Here is a 17,055-nt window from a genome sequence, read left to right on the forward strand (position 1 = left end):
CTTTCTGAAATCTGCCTACAAAATGCTCCAGGTGTTTAATAAGGTTTCTCTATTCCAGTTGGTCGAAAACTGAATGTTTCCTGACTCTGACAAGCTCTAGTAGTTGCTCAGCTATAATTCCCCAGTAGTTTTTAATAGTCTTGCGAAGTCTATTCCTTAAACCTAAACCAAATATTCAAGGAGACTCTTCACTTCTTTTTTAAAGATTTTATTTATTTAGTTTTCGAGAGAGGAGACGGGCGGGAGAAAGAGAGGGAGAGAAAGAGCACGTGAGAGAAAAACATCAGTCGGCTGCCTCTCGCAGGCTGCACGCAGAAGGCTCGTCTTAGTCAAGAGAGACTGCACAGTCCGTCAACACGGGTCTGGCCGCCTCTTGGCCGAGGTGCGTGAAAAACTGCCAATTGCTGCTGGAGTGGGCGGGCCTACCTCGCCGGGTGGGACGGGACTGTTTGTCCTCCCCATGGAACCCGATTGGCCAGGGCTGGCTCAGAGAATGGGGGCGGGGCTTGATCCTGGGCTGCAGCCACGTGGGACGTTGGGTTGGTCCCACAATGCACTGCGCATTACGTGACTCGGAGCGGCGGGTCCCGGCTCCACAGGTACGGACCAGCCCCTCCCAGTCCTCGTTTCTTCCCTCTTGGGGTCGCTCGAACCCCGGGCTGGTGGCTAAGCTCACCCGGCCTCCCGCTACCGCCCTGGTCCCTAGCCCTCGCATCTGCAGACCTATTCCAGGACAGGAGCCAAGCCCGAACCGTGGGGGCGGGAGCGGGGTGTTGATGGAACCACGGAGCTCGGGCGGAGCGGGATTGCGAGGACTTTGTCGCCTTCCACTTGCGGGGTCTATGGGGCCGCGCGGGCGGCAGTTGCCCCTTGGCTGGCCTTCCTTGTGTATGGGGCAGCCGGGGCAGGCAGACCGACTGGGAGGGACGATCTCTCTGGGCAGTGAGCAGCGGAGAGCGTTCCCTGGCGCCCAGGAGTCAGAAACTCTTGTGGTTCGCCTAGGCTGCTTAGGTGCCCCGGAGAGCTTGACGTCACATTTTCTGTATCTTTTAGCGGGGTGGAATTTGAACTCGTGGCGAACTTGGCGTTTTGTGGGGATTGAATAAGCCTTGAGCTCAGAGAGTTGCCCTCGTTGGCTCTCGGAAACCTCATCAGGCCCTGTTAATGGCACTTGGGGAATGAGATGGCAGAGAGACCTCATCAGTTGGCTTGACAGATGGAAGAGGTCTTCAAAATAGGAGGCCAAGCCCCAGCTGGCTTGACCCTCTCTGTCAGTGAAAGCAGCTTTGGGATTTTGGGGTGCTCCACGGCTTCCTGGGTCATCTATCTGGGTAGTTGGCTGGCTTGAGAACCAGTCCTCCTCATGTTCTGCCAAGGCAAAACCCAGGGCTAAATGTCAGCCGTTAGACCCGAGATACTGGGATCCTAGGTGGCAGCTGGAACAGCCACTTCTAAAACTTCCTGAATCACATTCCACCTTACTGGTATTTGCTCACATGCTGAGATTATAAGGAATTAAGCAGTAGGTACTTAAATAGTACCACAATTTCAGGTATATGAAGGTTGTAGTTCAGTGATTGGATTTGACATCCGTGACCGTACCCTAAGTTATAACGGGACATCTGGGCATTTCCTATGTTGAGAACCCATGATCTCAGTTTTCTGCTTCTTTTGGTGTATAACTGATTTTTAAAAATCTAGGTATATTTTTTATTGGTGTATAAAAGAAGCCGAGCTTTTATGAAAGGGCAGGGGGCGTGGGGAGGTGTACCTGCGACCTTGCTCACTCACCATGTAGTTGAATAAGAAGCTTGGTTATGGTGAGAGGTGATACCTCAGAGGGTGGTTAAAGGTAGGCCTGAGTTTAAATCTGTCACTTGCCAATTTAGGGGTTGAATACATTAATTAACTTTTTGAGTTTGAAATTCCTCAAAGTAAAACGGCATGGATAATATCTGTCTCACAGGTTATTGGGAGGCTTACATGAGGTAATTAGTGTATGTAATGTGTCTGGTAAATAGAGGGCAGTTAATAAATAATACTTGCAAACAATATTGTACTTTAGACTGGAAGGCAGTGCGTCAGGTCCTTTACATGTTCCTGTAAGATAGATATTATCTGTATCTTTAAAATTACTCTATGAGATACATAGAGTAGCCACAGTGTACAGGTGAGGAAATTGAGTATAGAAAGGCCCAGTTAGTACATGGTGGAGCCATATTTTGAGCCCAGGCAATCTGTTAACTACTATATTGTCTCTCAAAGAAAATGTAAGCTGTTTTTTTATTATTATTTCAAAATTAGTAGCTAGATATTTTCTCTATCTCTAGGTTCTTTTGTTGGTTTTAGGAGAGTGGTGTAGCACAGTAACGTGGAAATAGAAGAAACTTGGGCTCAAGCACCAGTTCTGTCATATAATATAGCATTGCGACACTGAGAAAGGGAGCCTTCATTTCCTCATCTGCAAAATGGTTATAACTACCCAGTATTTGTAAAATATGAGGTGCTGCACAAATGCTGGGACTGACACACTTATGCATGTGTCGGGGTCCCTGTTCCTAGATGTGAGAAAATGTATTCTAGAGCCTGAGGTCTTACATCCTACTCAGTGCAAGCACCTATAATAGCAGGGTCAAAAGCTGCTGGAGAGGTTGCATGTGTTGGGTGCGGGGTGGTGGCAAACTGTAAAATACATTCTGCTTATCCTTGGTACCCTTTCTGCTTTTGTTCTTCCAGCTGTTTCCCCAGTGCTTTCTTCCTAACCTATGGCTATGTAAAGAACTCCCCTTTTCACTCAGTCTTGCCCCCACCCTGTGCCATGACAGTACAGCTTTCTCCCCAAGTACACCCTTCCCCATTCTCACAGATCACGGTTAGCACTGATAAAATAGTATGCACCAAGGTAGTGTTTACCAAATTTTGGTACCATCAGATAATTTTATTAACTTTGGAGAAAAATATAGATACTATCTCTAAGGGTAGGGCAAAAAATAAGCTAATCAGAAAACATATTAGGTAGATAATAATACAGGTGGATTGCAGATGTGGTAAGAATTCTGAAAGTGGTGCTTGGATGACTGAAGTTTGGAAAATAATGAACTAAAACAAAATATGAGCGATTAACCCAACACGAATGTTTTTTATTTTAAAAAAGACATTTATGAAAATGTGTTGCTAGAAAATAGATGGAAAGCGTACTTATCCATTGAGTATTGTTTATTACTTTTTGAGAGATCGCCTTGCTGTTACCTTGGGCCCACAGTCACTGCTCCACAAGGTTCTTTTCTCAGTACGTTTTAGGAAATATAAATCTTTCTGTCTTTCAAGTCATGAAGAAAAGAGTAGCTTTGAAGAGTACATGGAAATTGGCACCCTCTAATAAAGATAATTTCTGATATTTCTGTTGGGATCCTAGAAAGATTAGGCAGTTTACTTTTAAATACTAAGTATATGGATGTTTGGAAACTATAGGCCACAAACCTTCCCTCATTTTAATTCACAGAGTAGACCTTGTATTGCAGTATATTTCTGTAAAGACACAGTTTTATATTTAAATAATCAATACATAAAGTATGAAGTAAGATATTTTTCCATTTAGGCTAAATGTTGTAGCTGTGGTTTAATAATTAAATAAAACATGGCAACAGTTTTAAAAAGAGGATTATAATGTAGCTTTTATCCCTTGAGGATTTCCAGCTTTCTCTTGCTGGCACTTTTAGAAGAGGAAAGAAACTGATTGAATAGGGGAAAGTGATTTGCATATGTCATGTTGGAACTTTAGTCAAAGAATCCGTTATGGTAAAGGCTAATTCGATTCCTCCTGAGGTTTTTTCCTTTTAAGTAAATAGAGGACAAAAATATTAAAGGCTATAAATATATTAATACCTAACTATTCCTATCATTTCCTCATGAAAACAGGAAAAGGGGGGAGTAAATTGAATGCATTAGCATTATTTTTTTTTTTTAAAGATTTTATTTATTTGTTTTTAGAGAGATGGGGAAGGGAGGGAGACAGAGAGGGAGTGAGACATAAATGTGTGGTTGCCTCTAGCACATCCCATACTGGGGATATGGTCTGCAACCCAGGCATGTGCTCTGACTGGGAATTGAACCAGCACCCCTTTGGTTCGCAGGCCTGCGCTCAATCCACTGAGCCACACCAGCCAGGGCTCGTTAGCATTATTACTTGGATTAATTTTTATTGTCAGTTTCCATCATGAATGGACAGTCCGATTTTGGCTTCACATGGCAGTGAAAGCTAGGTACCAAACTAGTTACCACTGATTTCCAAACTAGGTACCGGTTTTCTATGGCATTTTTTGATATATTACTAACTCAAATTTTCATTTTTGGAAGAAAAATTGACATAGCTTAACTGAGCAGATAAGGATTAATTTAGTCTCTGAGATATAATATCATGAAAAAGCATATGAAATTGTTTTCAGGTTTTTCTGTTTGTACCAATTACTAGTGAAAGAGAAGTATTTAGGGCCTTGTGTTCTGATGGCCTGACAGAAAATAGTTACCACTTAATGTTATTCTGTGAACATGTTTTAATTCAGTATTTTCCAAAGTATAATGTTTAGATAGTAGCATAGGAATTATCTGGGGAATTTGCTAAAAATGAAAGATTCTCAAGTCCCATTCTATTGTCAGTTGATCAGAATTTTTTGGAGGTTGGCCCAGAAATCAACATTCCTAACCAAACTTCCAGTGATTTCTATATAAGCTAAAATTTGAAAACTAATATATGTATATATATATATATATATATATATGTATTTTTAAAAAATATTTTATTTATTTATTTTTTGAGAGAGGGGAAGGGAAGGAGAAAGAGTGGGAGAGAAACATCAATGTATGGCTGCCTCTCATTTGTCCCCTGCTGGGAACCGGCCCGCAACCCAGGCATGTGCCTTGACTGGTAATCAAACCACGATACTCTGGTTCGCAGGCCCACACTCAATCCACTGAGCTATGCCAGCCAGGGCTATATGTATATATTTTTAATCAAAGTTAGACTGTTTACTTGATTTCTTTCAGACCCAGGCCAGTGTAGTCCTTTGATCTATTTTTGTAAAGCATGATCAGAAGCGAATGGGAGAGGCCATTTTGATTTACTTTCTGGTGAAATAATTGAGGATGGTAGTAAAACCAGTGATTCCTTTAGCTTTCAGATTTATTTCTTTATTTGTTTATTTTTCAGTTTATGCTTTTAATTTTTTTAATATTATTTACACTATTACAGTTGTCCTGATTTTTTACCCTTTGCCGCCCTCCACCCAGCCAACCCCCACTCCCACAGTCAGTCCCCAGACCATCCATTATCCATGTACATGGGTCATCCATATATATTCTTTGACTAATCCCTTTACCTCCTTTCCCCACTCTTGCAGCTGTCAGTCTGCCCCTGATTCTCTTTTGTTCATCAGTTTATTTTGTCATTAGATTCCACTTATAGGTTAGATTGTATGGTATTGTCTTTCACTGACTGGCTTATTTCAGTAAGCATAATAGTCTCTCCAGTTCCATCCAAACTGTTGCAAAAGGTAATAATTCCTTTTTCACTGCTGTGTAGTATTCCATTGTATAAATGTACCACAGTTTTTTAATTCACTCATTTACTGATGGGCACTAGGCTGTTTCCAAATCTTGGCTATTATAAATAATGCTACTATGAACATAGGTTTTCATATATTCTTTTGAATTGGTATTTTGAGATTCTTAGGGTATATTCCCAGCTGTAGAATCACTGGATCAAAAGGCAGTTTCATTTCTAATGTTTTGAGGAAATTCCATACTCTGTGTGCTTCCTGAACTTGCCTGACTTTCTCCTTCATTAGGTTAGGTGAGTTTTCTGTCATTATTACTTCAAACTGGTTTTCTATCCCTTGCTCACTTTCTTCTTCTGGTATCCTAATGATACAGATATCATTAAGTTTAATGTTGTCCCTGAGCTCTATTATTTTTTAAATTATATTTTACTGATTGTATTATTACAGTTGTCCCAATTTTTCCTTATGCCCTATTCCACCCAGCACCCCCCATACTCCCTCAGGCAATTCCCACACCATCATTCATGTCCATGGGTCATGAGTATAAGTTCTTTGGCAGCTCTATTTCCTATACTGTACTTTACATCCCCATGGCTATTCTGTAACTACCTATTTGAACTTCTTAATCCCCTCACCTCTTCACCCATTGCCCCACACATGCTTCCCATCTGGTAACCGTCAAAACACTCTCTATATCCATGATTCTGTCTCTGTTCTTGTTTGCTTAGTTTGTTTTTTAGAGTCAATTATTGATATATACATATATGTGTGTGTGTATATCTATATCTATCTATCTATATATATATATATATAGTTCATAGTGTTGATTTTCTTAAATAAGTCCCTTTAACATTTCATATAAGAAAGGTTTGGTGATGATGATGAACTCCTTTAGTTTTTTCTTGTCTGGGAAGCACTTTATCTGCCCTTTCATTCTAAATGATAGCTTTGTTGGCTAGAGTGATCTTGGATGTAGGTCCTTGCTTTTCATGACTTTGAATATTTCTTGCCAATCCCTTCTAGCCTGCAAAGTTTCTTTTGAGAAATCAGCTGATAGTCTTATGGGAACTTTTTTGTAGGTACCTCACTGCTCTTCTCTTGCAGCTTTTAAGATTCTCTGTCTTTAACCTTTGGCATTTTTAAAATGATGTGCCTTAGAGTGGCCCTCTTTGCATCCACATTGTCTGGGACTTTCTCTTCTTCCTGGACTATCATGTCTATTTCCTTCACCAAATTAGGGGAGTTTTCTTTCATTATTTTTTCAAATAGATGTCCAATTTCTTGCTCTTTCTGTCCTCCTCCTGGCACCTCTATGATGTGAATGCTGGAATGCTTGAAGTTGTCCCAGAGGCTGCTTACACTGTCCTTGTTTGGGGGGGTTCTTTTTTCTTTCTTGTTTTTCTGACTTCTTATTTTTGTTTCCTTATGTTCCAAATCATCAGTTTGAATATTGGCTTCATCCACTCTACTGTTGTTTCCCTGTGAATTGTTCTTTCTTTCAATTAGTGTACCTTCATTTCTGACTGGATCGTTTTTATGCTGTTGAGGTCCTCACTAAGTTTTTCAAGCATCCTTATAACCAGTGTTTTGAACTCTCCATCTGATAGATTGCTTATTTCTTTTTGTATGGTACTTTTTGGGGTGTGTTTATCTGTTCTCTCACTTGGACCATGTTTCTGTCTCATTTTGGCAGCCTCCCTGTGGTGGTTTCTATGCAGTAGGTAGAGCTGCTGGGACTCCCCATCTTCTTGGGGTGGCCTTCTGTGTTAACAGTCCTGTGGGACCCAGGGGTGCAGCCCCATTGATATCCTGAGCTAGATGCTCTAGAGTTGCCCCTTGTGTAGGTTAAGGGGTTTCTCCTGTTGTATTTGGGCCTTAGTTGTTGTTGGCTTGTTCATTGGTGGGATTTTCTCTCTAGCTGGATAACTGAGAGGCTCAACCTCCACCACGTTTTGTATGCTGCGTACTGTGGCTGACAGAAGAAAACAAAACAACACAAAAAACCAAAAACAAAACAAGCCAAAAAATCTCAACAGCAGCACAATGTTAAAAGAGCAAAGAGTAATAAAAGTGGAAAGAGAAATAGAATAGTAAAAGAAAAAAAAATAAGAGCAGACCATAGGAAAGAAAAGTGATTATGAGAGAAGGAAAATAAATAATAATAAGGAACAGAAAGAGGAAAATGGGGAAAAGGACAAAGAGAAAGCATAACAAAAATACAAAAAGTAAAGAAGAAAAATGCAGTAAGAAAAGGTAAGAGTAAATAAGAGATGTACAAGATAACGGAGAACCAAAAATAGGAGAAGATAATGAAAAGGCTATAAAAAGAAAAAATAATGAAAATAATGGAAAAGAACAACATAGAATTTGTCTCGGCTGAGTTTAGTGCCTGCCTGCTTAGTTTTCCCTTTGGATACAGCCCTGATGTCTGAAGCTGGCGTAAGCTGATGTCAGGTGCTGTCCATGTCTAGACCCTACAGCCTGTTTGAAGCTACCAGTAGTCCGCAGTTTGTGGCTGTTTCCTTGGGGTTTGGTGGTGCATTGGATGGGCCAGCACTGGACCCAAGGCTGGGTGAGCAGATGTCCCAGTGCCCCACAGGATCTGCCTCCACCTGCCTGCTTCTGCTTGTTGGCTTTCTGTCAATCTTAGATCGGTCGCTGACCAGACTGTTTCTGAGAGGGCTTCTGGCAGAACCAGAGTGATGGGACTGCTAGATTTTCCATGGGAGGTGCTGTTCAGACTTCCGGGGGAAGATGATGTGTGTGTTCCCCGAACCCTGAGTCAGAGGCCTTAATCTGTTCCAGATTATCTACCTGAGGTCAGCAGGGCAGAGCCTCCAGTAGGCAAGCAGGTGGTGCTTCCAGAGCTTAGAGTTTAGTTCTGCCAGAAAACAGGAGGGTGTTTCTGTGGCTCACCCATGAGGGGGAAGTGCGAGTTTGGCTCCTGGCAAAGTGTATGGAATGGCTGTACCCTAAAGCCAGTCTCTGATACCTCTTGAGTCTGCATATGTTGCTGTCTCCTTAGCAAGGCTTAGGATGCACGAATGGGGAAGAAATAGACACACATAAAAGATACAGGTGGGGTTGGGCAGGATTCCAGATAGTGGGGTAGGCAGTATCCAATAGTGTAGGGTAATTGTATTTCCCCTGGGAGTGCCTTGCTCTTAAGAAAGATGGCTGCTGTGGTATTGAAGTGTGACCCAGCATAAAAATCTCTGCAGCCTCTCCCCATGGCTCTCTTCAATGCTACCGCTCCAGTCTGTGCTGCCCTCCCTTCACTGGAGCCCAGGCTGAGTTGCTGCAAATAAAAAAACCCTGTGCTTTTCCCCTTTTTAAGAAAAAAAAAATAGTGGCTTTGTCTCCAGAGGGCGTTGTTTCTCCCCAGCAGACAAGTCCCAGTGGCCTTCCCTGGCTGGATGGTAAGTGGGCGGCTGCTCTTGGCACTGGCGCCCGTGTGCTTGAGAGTCGGATCTGGGGTCCAGGCTGCATCCTCTCAGGGAAGTTCCCACAGCCTTGCCACACCCTCAGAACTCTGCAGTTCGGGCCCAGCCCCTCTCGCGTCCCCTTGCGTCCCCACCCTTCCTTGCCATCTTGTCTCCAGGTGGTTTCTGCCCATCCTTGGCCAAGTTGCTTTTTCAGGTAGTCTTCAGTTGTTTTTATCAGTTGGCTGTTCCCTTCTTTATTTTTATTTCTGGTTTGGTTCTGGGAGGAAGTGTAAGAAAGATTCTCCCACAACTGCTGCTCTGCTGCCAGCCCAGATTTATTTTAAATAATATTTTTTCTGGTTATAAAAGTAAGATGCTCTCATTGTGAAATGTTATGAAAATTTAGGAAATTGTAAAATGATAATCATCCATAGTACTATTTCCTGGAGATAAGCATTATTCTAATTTTGCTATGTTTCCGTCCTATATCTTTTTCTCCACTTACCCTTTTCTTCTTCCTTTTCTTTGTCTTTATGAAAAACAACATTTGGAGTTTTTATCCTGCCTTTTTTTTTACTGCCCAACAGATAAGCATTTTACCACATTATTAAACTATTTTTCACAAACATAACTTTTAGTTTCTGTACTATATTTAGTTATATGAGTGTCATATAATTTATTTAACTCTTTCCCTGTTATTGGATATTTAGCTTTTCGGTTATTTCTGTGAAAGGATGTCTTTCTGTTTAAAATTTTGTCTTTACCTAGGATAAGATTTATAATATTAAAATTTTTCATGCTCAAAGAGCATAAACATTAAATTCTGCTGAATATTCTTCAATTGTTTTGAGAATGGTGTTTATTTCAGTATTTACTTTCACATATATTTATGAAAATGCTAGAAAGAAGCAAGTACTATTTTTTATAAAAGCTAATTTGTTAAGGAAATCAAACAAATCATTTTTATAGTCATCATTTTAATTAGTATACCGTTGATTATTAATGAGTTGAACATTTTTGCACTCTTTTTCAGCTTCGGCTTTCATTTTTTTACCTAACCCAAGATTCTCACTTTGTTTCAGGTCTTCCGTGTCGGTTGAGATGTCTATGATTTTGTCTGCCTCAGTCATTCGTGTCAGAGATGGACTGCCGCTTTCTGCTTCCACTGACAACGAGCAAGGCACCGGCGTGCAGGAGTGCAGAAAGTTCTTTAAAATGCTCTCCAGGAAGCTTGCTCAGTTTCCTGATAGATGTACCCTGAAAAGTGGACATTACAACATTAAGTAAGCCTTTAGTTTGCTTTATGAAAACCACTTGCTTAGTGGTAGTCATTCTAATGAAATGTAAGTGGTTACAGTAGAAATTAGTGTTTGGTTAGTTTAGGAATATGTGTAAGTCAAGATTCATGTGATTCTGAACTTATACTAGATGGTAGTCATCATTTCGTCCCCCTTTTTGTATCTGGCTTTAGAAAAATTTACTGTTTTGAGGATCTGAGATATGCCATCTTTTTTTAAAAGATTTTATTTTTTTTGTTTTTAAAGAGAGGGAAAGGGAGGGAGAAAGAGAAGGAGAGAAACATCTGTGTGAAAGAGAAATATCAATAAGTTGCCTCTTGCATTGATACTCCCCAACCGGGGACCTGGCCTCCCCCCGAGTCATGTGCCCTGGTGAGAATTGAACCTGCGACCTTGATCCGTACTGAAGGCTGTATGCACTGGCTGTTCCATCTGCCTTGCTCTTCACCCATAGCATCCTAATTTATATCACTGCCTTCTTTCTCATCGTTTAGGTCTCTGCTCTCAGAGAGACCTTTGACCACCATAAAGTCACTCTCTATCCTGTTGCCCAGTTTCACTTTCTTTATATATAATAAATAGTGATGAATGCTATCCTCTCTCCCCAGAATGTAAACTTAAATTTTCTGAAGGCAGGTATAATGTAAGATTTTTTATATTTCCCATTAGAGTTTGCCTGGTCATGTAAGAACACCGTAAATACCTAGTGATCAACTTGTAAGATGACATATCTGAGTCCTGACGGGCAAGGCTCAGTTGGTGGAGTGTGTCCCACAAAACAAAAGGTCATTTTGATGTAATAGGTTGTAGGAAGCTGTTACTGCAGGTTTGAGGAAAGTGACTTGATTAAAAAACAAAAAAACAATGCTGAGACAGTGGGGTGCAGGTTGAAACGGAAAATCTGAGAGAAGAGCAGTTACCTGAGAATTAGGGTCTGAACTAGTACAAGTGCAAAAAAAAATGCCAACCATAGAGACACATCGGAGGAGGAAATGGTTAAACCTGATACAAAGGAATACCAGAGATGAGGAAGAGGAAGGAACACAGACTACTGAAACCTTGGAATTGGACAGAACGAGGTTTTTGGAAAGGGTTGCTTGTACCAGGGGGCAGGGGTGAGGACGGAGGGCAAGCTGACAAAGCTCCATTTTGAGCATTTGATTAAGGATGTGTATGGTGAGGCAGTCCGGTGAGGTGAGACAGATTTCAGAGTCATTCATACAGAAGTTGAAACAGAGTAGAAATGCCCACTGCACTTCTGAGAGGCCCAGAACAGAACCCTGGAGAATGTTCATAATTGCTTGGATCACCTGAATAATGGTAAGATAACGGGCTGTTACTTTTAGCTGGGTTTTCTGAGAGTTGAACTACAAAATGGTGGTAGTAATGGTGAGTATATCTGAAATGATGTCTTAGCCTACTCCTATTTTTTTGGAGGAATAAACTTGAAGTATTTTAATATTTTATTTAAAAGTCAGAGGCTCTTTTAGTTTTATAGGTCATTCTGAGTTTTAGTTATTGTATAATGCTATAGACAGATATCAACATTATAGAAGATTGGCTTGTATGTGGTGTATTAATTTTGGCAGATATCGTGGACTTAAAAAAACACACCCACAGAATTTTGTTTTTGCAGATGTTTTGTTTCTCTACCATATTCTCCTAAAAGTAGAGTAGAATGTAGCACCATTTTAACACACTTCTAATTCTGTTTAACTGTTGTGAATTTCATTTACAAAAATAAAATAATTCAAGTGTACAGGTAAAAGAATCATGTGAAGGACAAAAATAAAGGTAGGAGAATAGTACACTGAAGTCACATTTTTGTTTGGAGATACAAACATCTCCATTGGGAGATATAAAAATTTATTTTTTATTTCTAGTCCATTCATTTATTAGAAAGGGTTGTAAAAAATTGCTTTGAGCCCTGGCTGGTGTGGCTCAGTGGATTGAGTGTGGGCCTGCAAACCAAGGGGTTGCTGGTTCACTTCCCAGTCAGGGCACATGCCTGGGTTGTGGGCCATGTCCCCCAATGGGGGTGCCCAGGAGGTAACCACACATTGATGTTTCTCTCCCTGTCTTTCTCTCTTCCTTTCTCTCTCTCTTATTAAGGATAAATAAATAAATAATTTTTAAAAGTTGCTTTAAGCTACCTTATAGCCAGAACAAAGGGCGATAATGGATCATTTACAGGATTCATAGTGTACATTGGATCGAAACACTGCCTTTCATCTTCCTTAGATCTGATGTGCAGGCATTTGGCAGGCATCCTTTTGGCAGCCATAACAATGGGCTTTTTATGATTTTTCTTATGATATTTTTTAGTGTAAGCAAGTTGGCATGATGAAAAAAGTAATTTTGTTAGAAAGTTTAAGAGTGGGATGAAACATCAGAGGTCTAATCTGGCCTGATCTAAGAAAACAATTTAGAAATGTATTAAGGAATAAGCAGGTTCCATGGCTGTCAAAACCATGTGTAGAAAAGCCTCTTTTTGTGTGATTTTTGTAGCCAAGTTTGAAAAGAGGATTTCACAACAGAGAATTTTTAGTTCTACTTTCTGACAGAAGCCTAGATTTTATATATTTTCTATCATTGATGAGAGGTTTTGTTTGGTTTCTAGTTTATTGAGGTTTTGAATGGTATATGACAAATTTCGACTGAATATATAAAATTGGGAACTTACGTATGTTACTTGACTTATTTAAAACTTGCATGTGACACCTCTTGTTTGAACCGGCGTGAATTTGCCAGATAAAACTCACAGTAGTAGTAGCAACTTTGCAGCACGGCCCGAAACTGGCATGGGCTGCGGTGTGCTCTCCCGGCTGCACTGCGCTCTCCCGGCTGCACTGCGCTCTCCGGGCTGCACTGCGCTCTCCCGGCTGCACTGCGCTCTCCCGGCTGCACTGCGCTCTCCCGGCTGCACTGCGCTCTCCGGGCTGCACTGTGCTCTCTGCTCCCGTTTCTGACTGGTTGCCTTTCCTTCAGAGCCTGGTTTAGAGCCTTCCTCGTTTGAATCACCTTTTTCATCATTACTATTTCTTTCACCATCTCACTTCTTTCACAGATTGCCTGTGGAGCGTGTTTGACTGACTTTTTCATCACTTTTTCCTAATTTTTATTTTTTTTATTTCTAAAGCGTTTCTTTATGCATTGTAACTCAGTAAGATGATTGATCTGCCTTGGCTTATATTATTTTTATTTCTTTTTTAGCATTGTGGTTTCCAAAGTTGTATAGAAATTGAGTTGCTTTTCATAGACTTCTACTAAGAACCAAAACAAAATAGCCAACTAGATGACATGTAATTATGTATTCAATCACATTAGATTCTGGTTGACTGGCTAGAGGAAGACCATAGTTTTGAGGAAAAAATTAGAAGAGTAACATTTAAAACGGAGAAAATTTCTTTAATTTTCTCTCCCTGTGTATTGGGAAAATGGTGAACTTTATCAGATTGTAGTGATGGGGGATCCAAGATGGTGGCAGAGTAGGTGGAAGCTATGCTAACCTCCTCCCAGAACAAAACTGGAATTACCACTAAATGATAGAAAAACCATCCTGAATAACCACCTGAGCATTGGCTGGCGAGAAGCTTTATAACCAAGTATTTAGGAAAGAAACCACATCACCACATGGAGACTGGTAGGGAGTACAGAGGTGCAAGAGGGCTGGCAGGGCTCTCACAGGCGGCAGCCGAAGTTTGGAGGGATACTTTAGCAGCTGGAGGGGTTCCACCTGAGAAGTGTGGAGTCGAAACCCCAAGTTGAGTTCCCCAGCCGGGAGCACCAGAACTGGGAAAGGAACCCAAATAACATCCAACTGTAAAAAGCAGTGGGGTTTCTGCCCTCCAGGGAGGGACAGCTGGAGATGTTGAGGGTCTCTGAAAGGCCTAACACACAAAATTTGTTTCCAGCCACTGACCCTGGGCCTAGCAGATGGAGGGCAGAGCAGACTAGAGCCACATGAGGAGAGTCTAGGCTTGGTGGCTCTGCAAAGAGCCGAAGGGCCAGCCACCAGGATTCCGGTTCTAAGTCCTTCCTAGTACTGCAGAAGCCATGTTTCTCAGGCAGAGCGCTCCTTTCCATGCGGCAGCCGGGGGGGAGCAGTGGCCCCGCCAGCAGGAATCTTTCTTGCCTCACTCGCTGCCGAGGAGTACAGCTGGAAGCACTTTCATTGATTAAACCTAACAGAAACTCTGCAAGATAGAAGCAGGTATCTGGGCGCTTTCAGATGTTAGCTCACCCTGCCCAGGGCTGGTGCTATTAAAAGTCAGCCTTGATAAAAGTCAACCTTGGTATGCAGCCTGGTTCTTTCTGCACACACCCAGGTCCAGCAGAGGGAGCCACAAGCCACGGATCACTGATAGCTGCAAATGGGTTATACACAGTCACAGTCAGTCACAGTCAGTGACTGACACAGGACTGCACCAGAGGCTTGCAGATCTACCCAATACAGAGAAACAAACACAAAGAAGCAGCCAAAATGGGAAGACAGAGAAACAGACCCCAAACGAAAGAACAAGAAAATTCCTTAGGAGAAGAACTAAATGAAATGGAGGCAAGCAATTTATCTGATACTGAGTTTAGAGCAATGATTATAAGGGTTCCCAGCAGCATGAAAAAATACATAGAAACCATGAAAAAGGACCAGTCAGAAATGAAGAATGTAATATCTGGAATAAATAATACACTGGAAGGAGTAAACAGTAGGTTAGGTGAAGCAGAGGATCAACTCACCCATTTGGAAGACAAGGTCGATTGCAATGACAAATACTTCGGTTCAGCTAATGGAGTACATTGTGCACCATGGCTTGTGTGGCACCTTGTCTGCACCTTTCATAGTAGCTGTTTCCTGGGGGATGGTCATCTTGGAGTGATTGGTCGGGTTCAGAGTACCACGGAATTAAGTCTTCATTCTCCAAAATTCTTCAACTCAGCTCCTTGATTTGGATTGGGATGTGTGTCCATAAATCAGTTTTGTGCTTTCTTTTCACATTAGATAGTGATATTACAATTCTCTCTGTATAAAATTTTAAGGAATTCATCTGTTTCAGAAGTCGAATGATTCTTTCCTTAAGTTGTCATAAATGTTTAATATATAAACATATATCAGTACTTCGGAAACAACAATGACTAAAGCAATAATTATGAACCATATGAAAACCAAGTTGTATCAAATGAGATCTTAAAACATTAGTTTTGGAGGTTTAAAAATCAAGTTATACATTCTGAGTTCTTTTTAAACCTAGAGACACTGATATTATGAAAAGATAAACCTCTTTGGAAGGCCAATCATACTTGTGAATTTTAGTTGAAGAAGTAAAATTCCTTAGTTTTTTCACTGTGAATTCACCTGAAGTGTGATAATGGTTGTGAGCTTCATAGATTCTCTCCTTACCTGAGGACTCACTTTCTCCATATCTGTCCCTAGACTGGTCCCTCCAGCCGGGAAGGCTAGTTCAGGCTTACCTACCTTTTCGTTTTGGTGCCTAGTAGTGCATTTCTTTCACTCTTTGGTGTTATTTTTTTATTACAGGAGTAAGAATTTCAACAATGACACAGTACCTCCAATTGTCAGGCACTGTACTTATTAAATATCACAACAGCTCTGTGAATGGCTAATAAACAGAACTCTTTCTCATTACTAAAGACAGAAGCACAACTCATACCAGCTTAAGCAAAACAAAATAGGGGGGGGGGGGTATTGTGAAGGGCTTCTGAGTTGGCTGGAGCCAGGGACTGAGATCTTGTTACCAGGGATCTTTCTCTCATTTTTCTAGTCTCCTTCCTTTTGCAGATGGGTGTTCTCCATGTATTGAACAACACTGTAAGGCAGTTCCAGGCTTACTTCATTACTGCTGAGCAACCCATCTTCTTTCATGTTCCAAGAAAAGGACTTTACAGGCCTTACTGAGTTGTGGTCCATTCTGGAGTAACATTGTGGCACAGGGCTGAGGTACTCAGAATTGGGTCCTGGGTCACATTTGATGGGCAGCTTGCCAAAGTCAAATAAAATAGGTAGTGGGGTTGAGATGATTTCCCACAGGGAAGGAGAGAAAGGATGCTGGGCAGATAGCCGTTATAGTATTATCACCCCTGTTTTATAGAGGAGGAAGTTGAGCTTTAGAGCTTTAGGGATATAAAGAAACTTGTTCAGACTCACAAAACTAATAAATAGTATATCTGAAACACAGTTTTTGTCTTCAGCATTCACATTATTCTCTGGTAAAGTGTTGCCTCTTTTTACCCTTAACCTCTTTTTTGACAGTGAGCGTTCCTAATTCTCCTAATTTTTTTTATTTTTATTGAGATAAAAATTAACTAAGGAAAAGCATTAAGTGAAACTACCCCTCTTTCTTTTTGGTTGAGAAGTAATGAGGAACAGATTATGTAGGAAGTCTAATTGATGAGATGGCAGTCTCACTGGAGACTAGGTGTTTGGTAGGGGGTGGGGGGCATGGCAGGAGTATAAAATCCACCATAGCTGTCATACCTACTGGGGGGAGAAAATAACCTGTGATTTCTACTTTTCTGTTTTGTCTCATTACTAGGATCATAGTATTAGTTGTTAGGTCAGAGTTGCTCAAGAAACCAGATGGACGCAGAGAGCTAAGAAGCAGGGTTTATTAGCCGAGAATAAGAGGGAAAGTGGAGCCAACCTAGGGAGGTTGGGGAGCCAACCAAGAGGGGCTACGACTCATTTGGTTGTTCTTAGGGCAGGGTTTTTAAGCACAAAAACCCCCGAGGGGTAACTGGTTGGGGTGTCAGAATCTGATT

The 17,055-nt window shown here is 41.2% G+C and overlaps 1 protein-coding gene across 1 annotated transcript in view; it reads left to right on the plus strand.

Moving 5' to 3' along the window:
* The first annotated feature begins 552 nt into the window (after positions 1-552).
* Positions 553-17,055, plus strand: part of SEC22A (SEC22 homolog A, vesicle trafficking protein) — a 71,454-nt gene continuing 54,951 nt past the window's right edge. Inside the window, exons 1-2 of the mRNA XM_037132318.2 lie at positions 553-599; positions 10,063-10,263. Coding sequence (XP_036988213.2) covers positions 10,082-10,263 — 182 coding nt within the window. The 5' untranslated portion in view covers positions 553-599; positions 10,063-10,081. The remainder of the gene's footprint in view (positions 600-10,062; positions 10,264-17,055) is intronic.

The sequence above is a fragment of the Artibeus jamaicensis genome, unplaced genomic scaffold, assembly GCF_021234435.1.
Source record: "Artibeus jamaicensis isolate MK-2021 breed Jamaican fruit bat unplaced genomic scaffold, CSHL_Jam_final contig_3126, whole genome shotgun sequence".
NCBI classification, from domain to species: domain Eukaryota; kingdom Metazoa; phylum Chordata; class Mammalia; order Chiroptera; family Phyllostomidae; genus Artibeus; species Artibeus jamaicensis.